The 15,632-nt window shown below is 38.8% G+C and overlaps 2 protein-coding genes across 2 annotated transcripts in view; both read left to right on the top strand.

The window, feature by feature from the left end:
- Positions 1-3,419, top strand: part of LOC117397044 (serine/threonine-protein kinase D2-like) — a 28,148-nt gene extending 24,729 nt beyond the window's left edge. Inside the window, exon 19 of the mRNA XM_033995555.3 lies at positions 153-3,419. Within this exon, the coding sequence (XP_033851446.1) occupies positions 153-365 (213 nt within the window). The 3' untranslated portion in view covers positions 366-3,419. The remainder of the gene's footprint in view (positions 1-152) is intronic.
- A 905-nt stretch (positions 3,420-4,324) lies between these two features.
- On the top strand, positions 4,325-13,063 carry LOC117395617 (G-protein coupled receptor 4-like). The gene is made up of 2 exons (XM_033994628.3): positions 4,325-9,517; positions 10,987-13,063. Exon 2 carries the CDS (start codon positions 11,049-11,051, stop codon positions 12,039-12,041), a length of 993 nt encoding a protein of 330 aa, XP_033850519.3. The 5' UTR covers positions 4,325-9,517; positions 10,987-11,048; the 3' UTR covers positions 12,042-13,063.
- Positions 13,064-15,632: the final 2,569 nt, after the last annotated feature.

Below are 15,632 nucleotides of genomic sequence, written 5' to 3' on the forward strand. Positions count from 1 at the left end.
CCAGGGGTGACACCTGCTCTCGAGTTCCTGGGTGTAAAGGCAATTGGCTAGTTGGATCGGAAGATAGCCAGTGACCTTCAGTGCCCTAAGTATGACATATACTCCAATACCTGCATAAAGGAGTAATATAAATGTTCCTCTTTCTCCGCTAGGACTACCAGACATGGCTAGACCTACGGGAGCTGGAGTGTAAGATGGGTGGGCGTTACATCACCCATGAGAGCGACGATAACCGCTGGCAGCAGTTTGCCCAGGACCATACTCTCCCCTACCCAGCACACCTCGTCGTAGCCCAGCCAGCGTCCAGCGAGGACTCGGACGACAGCGAACTGCACGGCCTTACAGAGAGAGTCAGCATTCTCTAAATGCCACACCTCCAAAGAACACCCACATGGGACTCCAGCAAATGGAAAAACAGTAACCCTTTCCCTGCTCTCTATCGCCTTCTGCAGACCTCGTACTGCAGGCAGGAGAGACACCCACACATCTGTATCTGGGACTGCAGCGGTTGTTTGACAGTTGTGCAGTTGTTGCACAAGCTGTTTTGATAGATATGCAATCGAACTTCTTTAGTCTGGGAATCAGCTGTGCCGGCAACAGTGAGATTGCAGTTGATTTGTATTGTGGCAATGCACAGTAAAAAGGATGTTGCACCCAACCTACTGCACAGCGAGTCTAAAGTTCATTATTAACACATGCTTGCACAGGCTGGTATGCAATTCAAATCGGAAGCCTTAAAAAGTGATGATCCCAGGAAATACAGCAGCCTTTTAAAACTCCATTCACTACAGTAAAAGCCCTCTCAAGCGTTGTCTGGAAAACGACAGTCCGCACCCTATTAAACCTGCAATACAACCTACCTGGTAACAAGCTTTTTACAATAGTCTGGTAGTTGGAGCTGGATCAAATTTATACTAGTGCAATAGAAACCTGTTATTTATGATATTGTATTGGGTTGCAAGGCTATAGCTGTCTTATCATTATAGTTGCATTCTGTCCTATAATTGTTAGGATTCTAGTTTTTTTTCTCAGCAAACACTGTAGCACTGGGGTGAAGGCATGAGCAGAAACGTTGGTCTGCTTGGCTTTTAAGTTTAAGCTCAGACCTGGTAAACCCTTCCTCCACAGCATGGCTTTGGACAATGCAGAATGGCTGGGGTTGGGTGCTTTGTTGCCTATCTTTACCCCACTCAGCAGACCCCTTGCTTAGTTATATCTTGAGATCCATTTATCTATATGTATTTTTAAACATAACGCAGATATTAAAATGAAATCACGAAAGCACCCTAACCAGTACCTTAAAGCAATATGTCCACATGGCAGCCATAGCTTAATATGACGTGGCCATATCCATTCATTTACAACCAATGCAGTATGACAAAGATGTGTTCTACATTTTACCCCCACATATAAGGTTCTGTAATAGCTAAGACTGGCACCACATTCAACCACACCAAACTTAAGCTTAAAGGGACAACATTGTCTTTAATATTTTAATAATATACCTGATTAATATTGTAAGTATTCTGTATCATTCTCTAATGTTGTTTTCATTATTTACCAGGCTTACTGGCTCTTTAAGTTTCTGAAAAGACTCTGAAAATGATTTTTTTTTTTTTTTTCCTGAAGTGAGGATGGGAAGCATTTTAGTGTTGCACAGGCAGGTCCCAGTGCTTCACTGTGCAACACTAATATACTTCCCCACTCCCTTCAGAAAATCACCCTCCAGTATGTTTTTGCTTCAATAGTTGGTAAACCTGACAAATAATTGTCTATGCAGAAAGGATCTGCATAAAATAAAAGTAGATTTCATCATCTCTATTTTTTTGGTGTTTATTTTAGAAGAAGGGTATTTTATAGAAGGGTCACAACAAACTAATTTAGCCCACCTAATGTAAGGGAATTAAAATTCAGTATTTTTAAATTGATTGTACTTAACAAAACAATTCCATAAATTGGACTCGTCATATGCATCTAGGGTTGCCATATGACTCCATGTTAACTAGGAGAGTTCAGGCTTGTGCCTGTCTGCTCATCTGCATAGCAACTGTAGTGATCAGCGAATCAAATGGTTTGAGAAGCCAAGCTTGTACATCCGCTGCTGAATATACAGCCCTGTGCACATTTATTAGAACACCTCAAGAGATATGCTATATCCTGTATATACCTACCTGCATGAAAACCTCTGGCTGTGAGAATTTCAATTTACCGTAAATAAATGCTAGACCACATTGTGCTTTAATCAGGCATCTTAAACAACTTCTGAAAAGTCTCCTGCATTTTACCACGTGTGGCTCTGTGTTTTTTTCCCTTACTATTTTAAATGAATTGCATGCGTGACCATTTAAAGTCATCAATTAAATGAGACAATCACTAATTTGCTTATTTTGACAATTTTCCAAGATTTTCAGTTCCAGTGTTTTGATCTCATCTGCACAATAAAGCAAAACTACAGAAGCAATGGGGTGTTCTAATACATTTGCACACTTGGGGAATGTACACAAACTGGATAGCTATCAAGGTCCAGTTTTTGATTACTTGTCGGATCAACTGTGGAAGATGAAGTCACCAAGGAGGATTATCATAAAACTGAACATGATTGTGGAGTACTGTAGCTTAGAGATTTAATTCTGACATAACCAGATTTAATGTCTCTTTTTCTGAGAATTTCCTTCATAAACATTCTGTTTTATGGCAGCAGCTGCAGAAAGTGTGAGATTATGTTTAGTGTGGGGAAATTCTGATTATGTACATTGCATGTTAAAGGGGTAATAGCTGATCTATTTTTTTTTTTCTAATTAGCTTTTTGTACATTTTACATGCTTTGATCAGATGAGAATATGAAGAAAACAATGCTTTGTTGTGACCTGCAATATATACAGCCAATGTTTCATTTTTAAATTATGATTGTGTTATTATATACTGTGATTTTAATGGCTTCAGTGAATTGGAAAAAAAAAAGTCCCAGTTTTTCACTCTGGAAATCAGGTAACCCTACTCTAAATAGAAGAGTTGTTTTTAGTAAGCCAATGTTTCATTATAAGGAATAAGCATGCATTATTTCACAGCTCTAGTAATGCTACAGATGTTTAAATACATTTATTCAAAATATTCTGTGCATTTCAATCTAAAATTAATCTTGGATTTGGATTTGTATCCAAGTACAGGGCTCATCTAGGAAGAAAGGGTTATTTCAAGTTTCTTTCCCCAGAGAGGAATACAGTGCTCCCTGTGTCAGCCTGAATGCGGGATCCTGTGGTTCACAATGAGGCCAGGGGCAGGGCTGAGCCTGCAGCCCTTTCTGTTTTTTCTTTCTTTCATTCAGTCAAGTTTTAAAAACTATAAAAGGGATTCATATAATGTATTTTAAAATCTAAACTTATTTTAACAAAATAAACTGACTGTAGAGTTATGTTTAATGGTCTGTGTTGTCTGAAGTTATTGTCAGTCAGACTGTAGTAATGGCTTTCTGGATGAGGCATTAATCATGTTATCAATGATACATTTTGTGTTATGTGTGTCTCTTTTACAGTTGTTTTTAATCAGTATGTTTAAATTGTGTGTGAAAGTGCTTACTCTTTTTTAAATATGCTTTTATATTATGTTTTAATGCAGTATTGTCCAAGCTTAGAATTCTCACATTACGCGTGGCTGACCTTGAGATTGGGGGGGGGGAGGGTTCATTAAAGGACAAAATGGATGCGCCCTGCTCGAAGTAGCACATGGTGGACCGTACAGTCAGAGAGCACCGCCCCCTGTCCCACAGAGGAAGTATGTGGTAGGCTCACCGTGTGTGATGAGAGAACGACTACCTCGATTATTGGACAGAAACCTGTCGGGTTGATGGGCAGTCAATAATTGTTTACAAGGTATAAATATCACACATTGTAAAGCTTTGTCAGTCTTTATATCTCTTTTGAATTGACTCCATGGATATCCGTGCTTTCTGATACAAACATATCATGCACTGAGCTGTACTGAGGCCTTATCTAATGTCAGTTTGGAACTTGTGCTTATATGATTGTATTGGAGGTATACCTTTCTTGTATATAAAGTGTTTTTCACTCACAATTTGTTCACTACAGATCCTATAGTTTACCATAGCAGATACCCCATACATAACAACACACTTTTTCAGTCCTATTTTAATTTTATTATAATATTTTTAGTTTTAAAATTAAAACTTATACCGCAGCCCTGTACTGCACAAGGCAGGTAAAAATGTGAAAAAAAAAAATAAAAAAAATAGCAGAATACAAAATCCTCCTTCCCTCCATGTATTGGACAGGAGTTGAATTTGAATGCTATAATTAATACTTTATACTACTTGTGCTTAGTTTAGGATTAATTTATCATATCTGCTACCGTTTGGTAATTCGGGTCAATGTGTTTAACGTCATTTGGGGTTGTTTTTCAAACTCTACAGAGAATTCAAATGAAATGGCCTAAATACATTTTAACAACACATGTACAAAATAGCAGAGAACGTAGGCGTGCAAAAGTACAAAGTGTATTCGTCAGCGTCTTCAATCTGCTTGAGCAGTTCTTAACGTAGCTTCTGTCGTCATTACAGTAACAAATACTGTGTGTATCTATCTATCTAATCTTAAAAGGGTCTTGAGTACCGTGATTTGCAATGCATAACTCAAACGCTTTAGAAGATTTTCAGATAAGTCACATTTGAGTCATTACTGTTGGGCTTTTATGACTGGTTAAAATGTGAGTACGTTTCTCGTAAGAAAAACCTGTGTTTGTGTTCGGGCATGCTTTGTATTACACTTACCAAAGAGGGAAATTCTGCCGGTTCTCAATGGTACCAGAATTTATTTAATCTGTTTTTCAACTCCTCTCTTCAACCAGATTTTAATCACTACAGTATCATGCTGCTTGCATTCGGATTCCTCATACTGTTTCTGTTAGCTGCTATTGGACAGCAATAAGAACATAAGAACATAAAGTTTACATACGACAGGAGGCCATTCTGCCCATCTTGCTCATTTGGTTGTTTGTAGCTTATTGATCCCAGAATCTCATCAAGCAGCTTCTTGAAGGATCCCAGAGTGTCAGCTACAACAACATTACTGGGGAGTTGGCTCCAGACCCTCACAATTCTCTGTGAGGATAACTGCCAGTATTATAACTGCATGTTGATTGGCTGAGCTGTCATTCTGATTGGATTTAACTTTATCCTGCGTCGCGCATTTCCGCCCTTTTTGCTTTGTGTCAGTGCTCATTGGGTGATCAGCTAGAGAAGACTTTAGCAGTGCGATGTGAAAAACGGCCCCTTTCAAATATCATGCATGCGTCACATTCCATTCGCCACAGCGAGACTAGGGCCTGGACCAAATCAAAACTTTGACCCACCTGCTAATTGCAAATTAGAAACCTGGTACTGATGGCGTGCTTTTTTTTTTGGTTTGTCAGGAGGTGGTGCCTTCTACCCCAGAAGGAACCCACTATTAATACTGGGTTTGAAATTTGCGATTAGCGATTTGGCCTTGGAGGGATAAAAAGGAAGCAGAGAATTGCCGACAAGCAAAACAATATGTATTGACTACACTGTTCATGCTGCGTGCTAATCTCTGTGAACCAATTAAACAAGTGATATTGTGAGCTGTGAGTCAGACTATCGGTAAATGTTTAGTGTCAACGTTTTGTTTTATTGTGATCCTATTTTACATACACACTTATGCAGTAGCTGCATCAGACCATAAAAGGAAACAAAACAGCAACCGTCATTTTACAACACGTGTGGAGGACTTTCGACCCAGTAAACAATATATTGCTTGTATATGCTGGGAAGTGCTTGGCATCGATTCTGGTGCTATGATAAACTGATTGTTTACTGTACATCTGAATTGTGGTAGTTTAAAATGTGATTCAGATGTCTGAAGCGAGTCAAGGCTTACAGTGACCGACAGTCAGATGGAACTGTAGCTATATTTGGGATAATAATTGACTACTGTTGTATTTTTGTATTACTGTCAGTATATCTGTAAGTGGATTGATTGTTGCACCTGCAAAAATATAAGGAAAGCAAGATTATATTAATATGTTGTCCCAATGGCAAATAATATGAATGCTCCCTCTAGTCCACAGCAGGCTTGAGGCATGGAGAATGAACTGCTCCCTCACCCCCTAAGAGAAAGGGTGCTCCCTCCAGTCCAGGGCAGGCTTGAGGTGAGAGGTCAGGTAGCTGAGGGTCTTTGCTGGGTGGAAATATATCCTACTATATATGGGGATACACTTCAAGCAGAGATGTATTAATGACACTGTACTCACACTTTTGTTACAGTATTTAATTAATGTATTTACAACAACAGTTTTTTGCTTTGGGAAAATAACTTTGTGAAATATTATGCAACAGCACGGGTGTGAAACGTGCAAGCAGTAAATGGAGACAGCGGTGTGCAATAACTACAAGTGGTTGTAGATTTTATTGTTTTTTGTTTTTCTAGTATGTTAGATCTTGACTTTGCTCATACACAACCACTCAGACGTCACATAGTTCGGGTTCTATATACATCGCACGTTTTTTTGTTTTTCAATTAACTTGTATAAAGTGTAACTTTACAGGAAATAACATGAGACAGCTTGCTCTCGTAACACTAACCACTCTCATACGCATGTGGTTTGGGTTCTTGTTGAAGAGCAGTTTCTGGGGTTAGAAGATGATACTGAAATACATTGAAGATCAAATCCTGGTTACTATCAATATGGTTATAATCATGCTTTCGTATCATCATCATTATGGTATTTGTTCTGACTTTTGTAAAATTAAAGTTTAAATAGTAGGTAGCTTCTAAAGTCATTTGAATTACTTTTCATATTCCTGTTACTATTTTGTGTTTGCAGTGGCTCAGGGTAGTGTTTCTCCCATATTGAGTTAAATCTGAATTTAGGTAGGTTTGAGCTTGTCCGGTGCCAAACTTCACAGCCTTCCTTATTTATTTCAAATCATGTGACTTTTCAACATTGCTAATGTAACAGTGCAAACTGGCAACCCCTTGCACAACAAGCAAGAGTCTTAACCACAGTGCAAAGAGCCTGACTCTTCTCCATTCGTGATTTTAGAGATTTTAACCTGAGAACCTCATCTCATCTCACTGAAGGCGGTCACAGTATGCTGGTTTCAGTATCCCCACCCACTCTAAATACACTGTAGACATTGTCACATGATTTCAATTACATTTGAACATACTTTCTCTGTTTACAGAAACATTCCAACAGTACTAAATATTAGTAAACTACAGTAAGACTTTTTTTTTTTTGTTTGTAAGAAATTATAAATACTCAGTAAACAAGAGGTAAACATTGAAACAGCTTTCCAGAAACTTTCTTTTAAAAATGTCAAAACTTGCTAGATTGTGCTGGAATATGCTTTCTGAGATTCTACTTTCGACAGGCATCAAATGCAAATCCCGTCCTTTGCCAACAAAATTGCCTTACAAAGGTAACTTCAAAGACACTGAATACGTTTCAAACAGCATTGTTCCTGATCACTGTAATATAATAAGTATTATTATATTAGATACTTGGATCATTATATCAGACCCTTTTTTTTGTGAAAATGCTTAAACTAAACCAGTGGAAGTGGTCTGTAGGTTAAATACTATTTTCCTGTATAATATGGTCTTTATCTGTCAGTCAGAAGTGGTCACCACTGTTTTACAGGTGCATGTTGTGCACTGTGACTTCATCACCTTTGCTGTGTTATTTCCTGTATGGTTTTCATTGCAAGCTGTACACCACCACTGTTTGCATCACTATGCATTACCAGACAGAACAGTCCTGATACATTTGGAGGCTTGGTGGTCCAGTGGTTAAAGAAAGGGGCTCGTTAACAGGAGGTTCTGGGTTCGATCCCAGCTCAGCCTCTGACTCACCATGTGTGACCCTGAGGAAGTCACTGAACCTCCTTGTGCTCCGTCCTTCGGATGAGACGTAAAACAAACAAGCTCCTATTGGAAGTGACTCTGCAGCAGCAGTCTTGATGCATAGTTCACCCCCTAGTCTCTGTGAAGCGTTTGCTAAATGACAAAATAATAATAATATATTTAGCCCAATGTCATTATTCAAAATTACAATGTACATAATTGGGTAATCTTTTTTTCACCATATATGGCAGTACGCAATTGTATTGGAAAAGGGTTAGGGTTATATCGTGCAAAATGATTTACACATTAAGTACATTGCAACTATGAATAATAACATTGTAATTATGTGTAAGTACACATGCATTTACAAAGTAGCTACTATGTTAATACACATGTAGAGACACTTAATGTTGCTGGGGTTTGACCTGATCAGCTGGACTTCTCTAAATAGGTAATGGCCTGAGTGGCTTGCTTGTACAGATGAACAGATAGGAGTCCCTACCTAGTCAAGTCTCACAAACTGGCTTCTGAAGGGACGCTGACTCTACAGGCTGGAATCAAAACTTACAGAGAACGTCTACCACTTGTATCTGAATCAGTGAGCTCACAGATTGCTCTTTAGTGTTGGAAGGGAATAAAAAAAAAAAACATTATCTCCAGAGAATCAAACATTTTTGGGGACTTTCTTTGCTATTTTTGGTGTTTTCTGTGTTTTATTATAGGAAAGTTCTCTGTTCAATATGACAGTATCTCGCCCACAGAGATTGTGCCACACATACAGATACACTGGATTATGGCAGGGTGATAGATACTATCTTGCATTCTCAATGGCTTGGATACAAATTAACCTGCCATAACACTGTCAATAAGAGCAGCCAGGGTGGCACCAACATAAAAGGAATGCTGCAAAGTGATTACATTACCAAAATAGATATTCTAGATTTGCTGAAGCGTTTTAGCTGATTAGATTATTTTACGCATAAGTTACGGAGTATTAACTAAACATTAATAAAATATATAATAAAACAGGAACAAACACTAACAGCTCACAATTGTGTGATAACAGTGCTTTAAGCTGTAGTCTGGAGCCTTATAATTGATGCTAGTGTACTAGAATGATGGGTAACATAGGAGCCATGACCACACTGCCATACAGCGTGTTCCAGGAAACTTATAAATAGCAAAGAAATATAGCAGCTTAACCATGTTGAAGTGTTATTGCTGCTTCCTCTATCGTCTCCGAGAAGTCTCGGTTCGCTTATCAGTTTATGTAAGGAAACACAGAGATAAGAGGTCAGAGGTGGACTCTCGACAGCAGGTGTTTACTGATAGAACTTTCCCTCCAAATGTGTGCATTTGTGTTCTTTTTTTATGACTCCACCCACCCACATGAAGCAAACGGATTTCACTTGTTCGCATGCCACTCATAACTAAACTAGTCCTTAACACAGGTCAGGTCAGAGCTTCTAACAAGATACATCTGCACAACTTGCAGGAGTTTCATTAATTGCTGGCATTTTTCGGCATGCTTTCTTTTTATGCTGCACAACATTAACCTGGACTTTTAGGAAATCATCTTGCTTTTGATACACAACGAATAAGAAGTTGCACATTTTCTTGGAAATGTTGAGAATAGTTTGGTAAGCAGTACATACCAGTACTATGATTTGTTTAAATTTTGTATTTCTTTATTTTTAAAAGAATAACATTTTGATATTGCAACTGTCATAAGTGGGTGCATTGCAAATACTATGCTCTAGGTTTATGTTTGGCATGATTTTAATTTTGAATCTGTTATTGTATACATATGTACAGATATAGTTTCTGCTTGAAGGAGCCAACTTCTTTTGATGCTCTGGGAACTGCACTCACTTACTTCTATTTAAATCTATTAATGTGTGTGTGATACAATTTACAATATAGTTAATGATGACACAATCCTTAATTCCTTCCTATTTAAACCTCCAGGCATCATGGTACCAGTACTGATTCTATGTATCTATTTATTTTCCTTTATTCTATTTTATACATTATCTAATTGTATTGTTCTATGTTGTACATTGTCTAAAGTTATATATATATATATATATATATATATATATATATATATATATATATATATATATATATATATATATATATATAAGAACTGCTTTTATGGTCTATGATTAAACCTGCGCACATGTTGCAATCCTATTCTTCCGGTCTTGTCTGTCCGTACGTCTGACTGCCCACCTCAAGGATACACTTACATTTATGACAGCAAAATGATTTGGCACGAGTGACGTTGTTTTTTTTTTTTTTTTTAACTTGGTTAGTTTTTCCTTGATACAATAAATGCATTCATATGTCTTCACCTAAATGATGTTGGCACAGAAATACACAAAAAGCCCAACCCTGTTGATTTAATAAAATTCCAATTGCTTACGATGGAGATATATCTATTTATCTATCTATCCATCTATAGATATAGATATTAAGGGAGGAGTTGAAAAATTCTGCCTCATAACCTAATACTTAACTAAAGAAAAAATGGTTAAGTAAATTCAGTAACTGGAAATGCATTTGGGTCAGGTCAGGAAAACCCTACATTTGACAGTTTAGTTGAGCATATTGGTACTTCTGCATTGTGGTCAGTCTCACCCCTATTTCAGTGTTACGGTTAACAGAACATTGTACGCACATTTTTTGTCTTTTGCAATACACTGAACCAAAATCAGAAAGCTTAGAGGGCGGTTTAGCATTTATTTCCATAGTTCAGTTTCTATAGCCAAAACGATTTCTGTTTGTCTGTGGTTTCTTGGTATAGCATTGAAGGTGATTGCATATAAACACATGGTTTTGTTTGCCATTGCTAGGCATCAAGGAGTTTTTGATTTTCATTTTTTTGGCAGTTAAACTATATTTTACTAACTTGGTAAATTAACTTCTGGGGTTTATACAATAATAAAACAGGCTTGAGTCAAAGTAAAATACAGTCTGGTTAACAAATAAATTAATTAATGATTACATCTTAAACAATGAACTGCATAATGTATACAAGCTATGTCCATTCCACTTTCACACAATACAAACAAGCCTGTGTTTGTTTGTTTTTTTTTCACTCCAGATTCTTCCATTTCATAAAACATCACAAACCTTCAGGTAGAACCTTCTAAACAGCCAGGAAGAATGAACACCACAAACACCTCAAACTGCGGGATCGATTTCAAACCAGGCAGCAATCAGCTGATGACCATCTACATTATAGTCTTTGTCGTCGGCCTGATAGTCAACTTGATCACCCTGGGGCCCATCATCCAGCAAGTACGTGGTCACAATGTCCTCGGGGTGTACCTGCTGAACCTGTCCATCTCGGATCTCTTGTATACCTTGACCATGCCTCTCTGGATCCACTACTACCACAATAACCATGTATGGACACTGGGGAGGCCAGCCTGTTTGATTGCAGGCTTCCTCTTCTATTCCAACATGTACGTCAGCATTGGTCTGCTCTGCTGCATCTCTGTGGACCGCTGCTTGGCTGTCAAGTATCCTCTTCATGCAAAGGTCTTTCGGAAGTGCAGGTACGCTTGCGTTTTAAGCGCTGTTGTGGTCCTGGTAGTGATGGGGACTCACGCTGTAGCTGCATGGCTTAATTATGATTTGAAAGCCCAGGTAGGATGCTACGAGAACTACCCCCTCACGATCCACGTGGCCCGCGTGAACCTCATCCGGGTGGCTTTTGGTTTCCTTGTCCCTCTGCTTCTCCTCACGTTCTGCTACTTTAAGATATTTCAGGGGGTGCAGAGAAGCATCGGTGTGGAGGACCGGTGGAAACGCAAAGTGAAGCTGCTCTCCATCGCAGTCATCGTCATCTTCTCCTTCTGCTTTGCTCCGTACCACATCATCCTGTTACTGAGGACTGCGGTGTTCTACCAGGATCAGGCCAACTCCTGCCCCTTTGAGAATCAGGTCTACCACTACTTCACAGTGTCTCTGGCCATGTCCATCCTCAACAGTGTGGTGGACCCTATACTCTATGTACTGCTCAGCAACGGAGTGAAGGAGGACATGAAAAATATGGCCAGGTTTCCCTTCAGAAGAAAACGACAACTAGGGAGCAGAACCTTCTCCATTCTAAGCACCATGCTATCGCAAAATCCTGGATCGACAATAAGATAGGACTGGTGAGCAACAGCAGCCCACACTCACATACAGGTTATGTAAATCTGGGTCAGGTTAGCAATCATGCTGCTACCGTCCATTGCGCAGTAGCTCTGAATTAGGCTGAAGCAGTCAATTGCTTTAAGAAAGGGTGGGGGCAAGTTTGATCCTGCGGTGGTTTGAGATAGGGACATCCACAAAGAATTAGGAACTTACTTATATATAGAAGGAAATGACTTCTCATAAAAGAGTTTTATTAATGCTGTAAGCTGAGCTTGACTGTACACTTATTGAAGAGATAACACCCCTACAGAAACTGGAGTAGTCCAATCTTTTTTTTTAGGAACATTACAAGAGTTCCGCGCAGGCCGTGGACAAGTTAAGTTGGGCCAGTAATATATGCTAAATCTGAACTGCTTACCTGTTTGATTCCACCTTGATAAACAGTAATCTTGAACTGCTTAATGCAACCCCAGGTAAAGTGAATCAAGGTTAATGCTAATCCGGGTCTGTGAAACCAGTTGTAATTATTCCAGCAACAGCGCTAGTCAGTGTCTGTGAAACCAACTGATTTAAATATATATGTGTAGCAGGGCAGCACCCTGCCTGTAAATAATATGGTTGTGTGGTGATTTGGTGGTGGTTGGCAGGGATGGGGTTAATTTCCTATCCCTGCCAAAATACATGTGAGAATGTGGCTGGAGCTAATTGAATAATTGATAATTAGGCTCCAGCCACATGCTATAAAAAAGGGGAAAATCCTTTGTTTGGTGGAGGTGTTTTGGGTGAGTGGTTGTTTGTTTGCGTTGTGTTTATTTTTGGGGAAAAAAAAGAAGTGTAGTGAAGGCTAATGCCCAGCCTACCTTTGTATATTTTGTTTAAACCTTTTGTTTTGGCCCTTGCGCCAGTTATTTTGTGATTTGTTTTATTGTGAAAGTTCTGTTTTGTTTAACTGTTTTATTTGTGCTCTGTGAGCAGTGTTTTGTTTGACTTTTTGATTTATTTTTGAGATTAAACAGCGCAGAAGCGCGTTAACTGCAGTTCCTTGTCTCTGAGTCTCTTTGCCTGCCGAATAACATCTGGGCCCACGACGCTACCCTGTCACAATATGTAACACTTTACATGAAGTGTTTGTAATTACTGTGTATTTACATAGCAGTTTCTTAGTAAATACATGTGTGCTTACACATAATGGCTATGTTATTATGCAAAGTTACAATGTACTTAATTTTCTGATACAATTGTGTACTTACATATATGGTGCAAAAAGAAGATTACACATTAAGTACCATGTAACTATGCAAAATAACATTGCAATAATGTGCAAGTCGGCATGTATTTACTGAGTAACTACCATGTAAATACACAGTAATTAGAGACACTTGATGTAAACTGTTACTCAGATGTCATGCTTTTTAGAAGATAACGGTTGTATGCAAACACTAGCTTTTAAAGACACCAATATGTCTGTTTCAGGAGGATGTCTGATAGTACAGAAAAAAAACCATTTGGGTCACTGAATGGAATCTAAACTGACTAGTGACACAAACTAACTGTAGCAGCAACTCAGTGCCAGTGACATCAATTGCCAATCTGGTCTTGGGTAAGCACAGTTTCAATTTGCCTCTCCTGCAGGTAGAAGAATGCTTCCTTACTCCACTGTTCTCTTCCTGATCCAGAAGAGGTTTTCTGCTCTGCCTTGATATGAAAAGTGATCTCCGATATAAGGAAGTGCAATCTGGCCATGTTCTTCATGTCCTCTGTTACTGATAAAAACTTGCAGTAGAAACCTCAGAGTTATGAACGTCTTGGGAATAGAGGTTGTTCATAAGTCTGAAATGTCAGTGACTCTGAAAATGAGTTTCTACAGCCTTCATCTGAAGAATACTACTAGGATGCAGCACAGTAATGCAATAGTAATATTGTTATGCTTTCAAAGTGTTTCAAATAGTTCTATACATGGAAAAAGTCTACATTTAAGTTACCATTGAAATTGTGACTGAAGTTTTACTTTACTTATAGGTCATTATTTGGTTACTTGGTAAGAGTTTTTTAAGCTGCTAAAGCGAAGGAGCTAATTGTGGATCTATTTCAGAACAGGGACTGTTCCTAGCATTTGGTTATTTAAATGTCCTATTTACTTATTCATGGGAAATTTCAGCTTTCACAAACTTGGGAGTAGAAGCTGGGTGTTCAGCTCCAATGTTGCCTCATATTAACTGTGATCATGAAGAAGACCCTCATCCTTCTGCATAGCAATGGAGCGAGCATGTATTGTGCAAGGTTCATTATAATGGTTATCAATGGACCGTCAACCTTGGATGTCTTCACTTTTTATGGATTACCAATGAACAGAACAAATACGACTGCATGATGTTGTGTTCATCATGTCATGTTCATCAATCACCAATCTTGTAGCTACCCTAAGAGAAGCAACCTATCTCCAATCTGCCACTTTGCAGGGGTGTCTAACCACTCTGTGTCTCCTCTGATGTTCTCTCACTGAAGGGTAAAGGCAAGAAAAGAATTATATTCAATCCTTTTTCTGAATCATATGTGCACAGGTATGAACAAAACGTCGTCAACCAACTTATGGCAACGTGCACCAAAAGGCAACTTTTTTCTTTTTGTTTTAAGTGGCAATTTGGTTTGATTCACTACTGTTACGGACTCTGTAGAAGCTCTGGCAGAGAAGCCTAGCTCTTTTGAAAAGCGTGTTGCAATGTTTGTGGTTGCCTGTTCACACCCAGCCCCTTGTGACAAAGGGGGGTAATTGTTGGCACAGTTTGTCGGTTGCCATGGTTTTCTCGTGTAAAAATGATACTCACCTCAACATATTTAAACAAGATGGTGCTCGTATGCTTATTGTTAGTTTTCAACAGGTTATTCAAATACTGCCCAACCGCAGCTTTTGTTAACAAAATAAAACAAACAAAAGCCTATCGCCACATGGAGAGCCAAACTATAGAAACTAAACTATATTATGGGACGGCTTAGCCGTTTACCGATTCAAAACACTTTATGCAATTGCTTCCAGATAGCAATAGAAACAGTACCTCTTTTGTCACCCCCCCCCCCCCCCCCAAGGTCTGGGTGCAGGACTGAGCCTTGTCAAAGACACCCCCATGTTGCTTCAACCCCAGTTTAAATACCTGTGTTAATTGTTAACAGGTGCCTTATCAGGTCTTAATGTTTCAATCCTGCCTGTATTGCATCTTGGGAAGTGTAGTTTATTAGGCAAGGGACCCTGAACTATATGTCCCTTAGAATTCAGGGTTAAATCGGGGCCGAACGTACATTCCATTGCTTTGCCCTACACTTTGTTACATGCTGTACCGGACCTGATTGTCTGCTTGGAGAGCGATCGAAAGAAGTATGTTGTGGTGCAGTAACAGGGCAGAGTTTGAACTGGAATACTGCCTCGGACAGAGTTAACATGGGACAGAGATAACTGGAGTACAAGGGACTGGACTTTAAAATCGATAAATCCACCATGAAAGCTTTTTTAATAGTGTGAAAAAGCATTGCATCGATGTACTGTGCTTCGCTTATTCCTCCATTGCCTGTCAAAGTGTATGCATGTAAAGATGTACAATAGTTTTCTATTAA

Source organism: Acipenser ruthenus, chromosome 30, assembly GCF_902713425.1.
Source record: "Acipenser ruthenus chromosome 30, fAciRut3.2 maternal haplotype, whole genome shotgun sequence".
Lineage (NCBI taxonomy): Eukaryota > Metazoa > Chordata > Actinopteri > Acipenseriformes > Acipenseridae > Acipenser > Acipenser ruthenus.

Excerpts from the sequence above, each read along its gene's own strand:
- LOC117395617 (XM_033994628.3), top strand. The coding sequence starts at position 11,049 with ATGAACACCACAAACACCTCAAACTGCGGGATCGATTTCAAACCAGGC.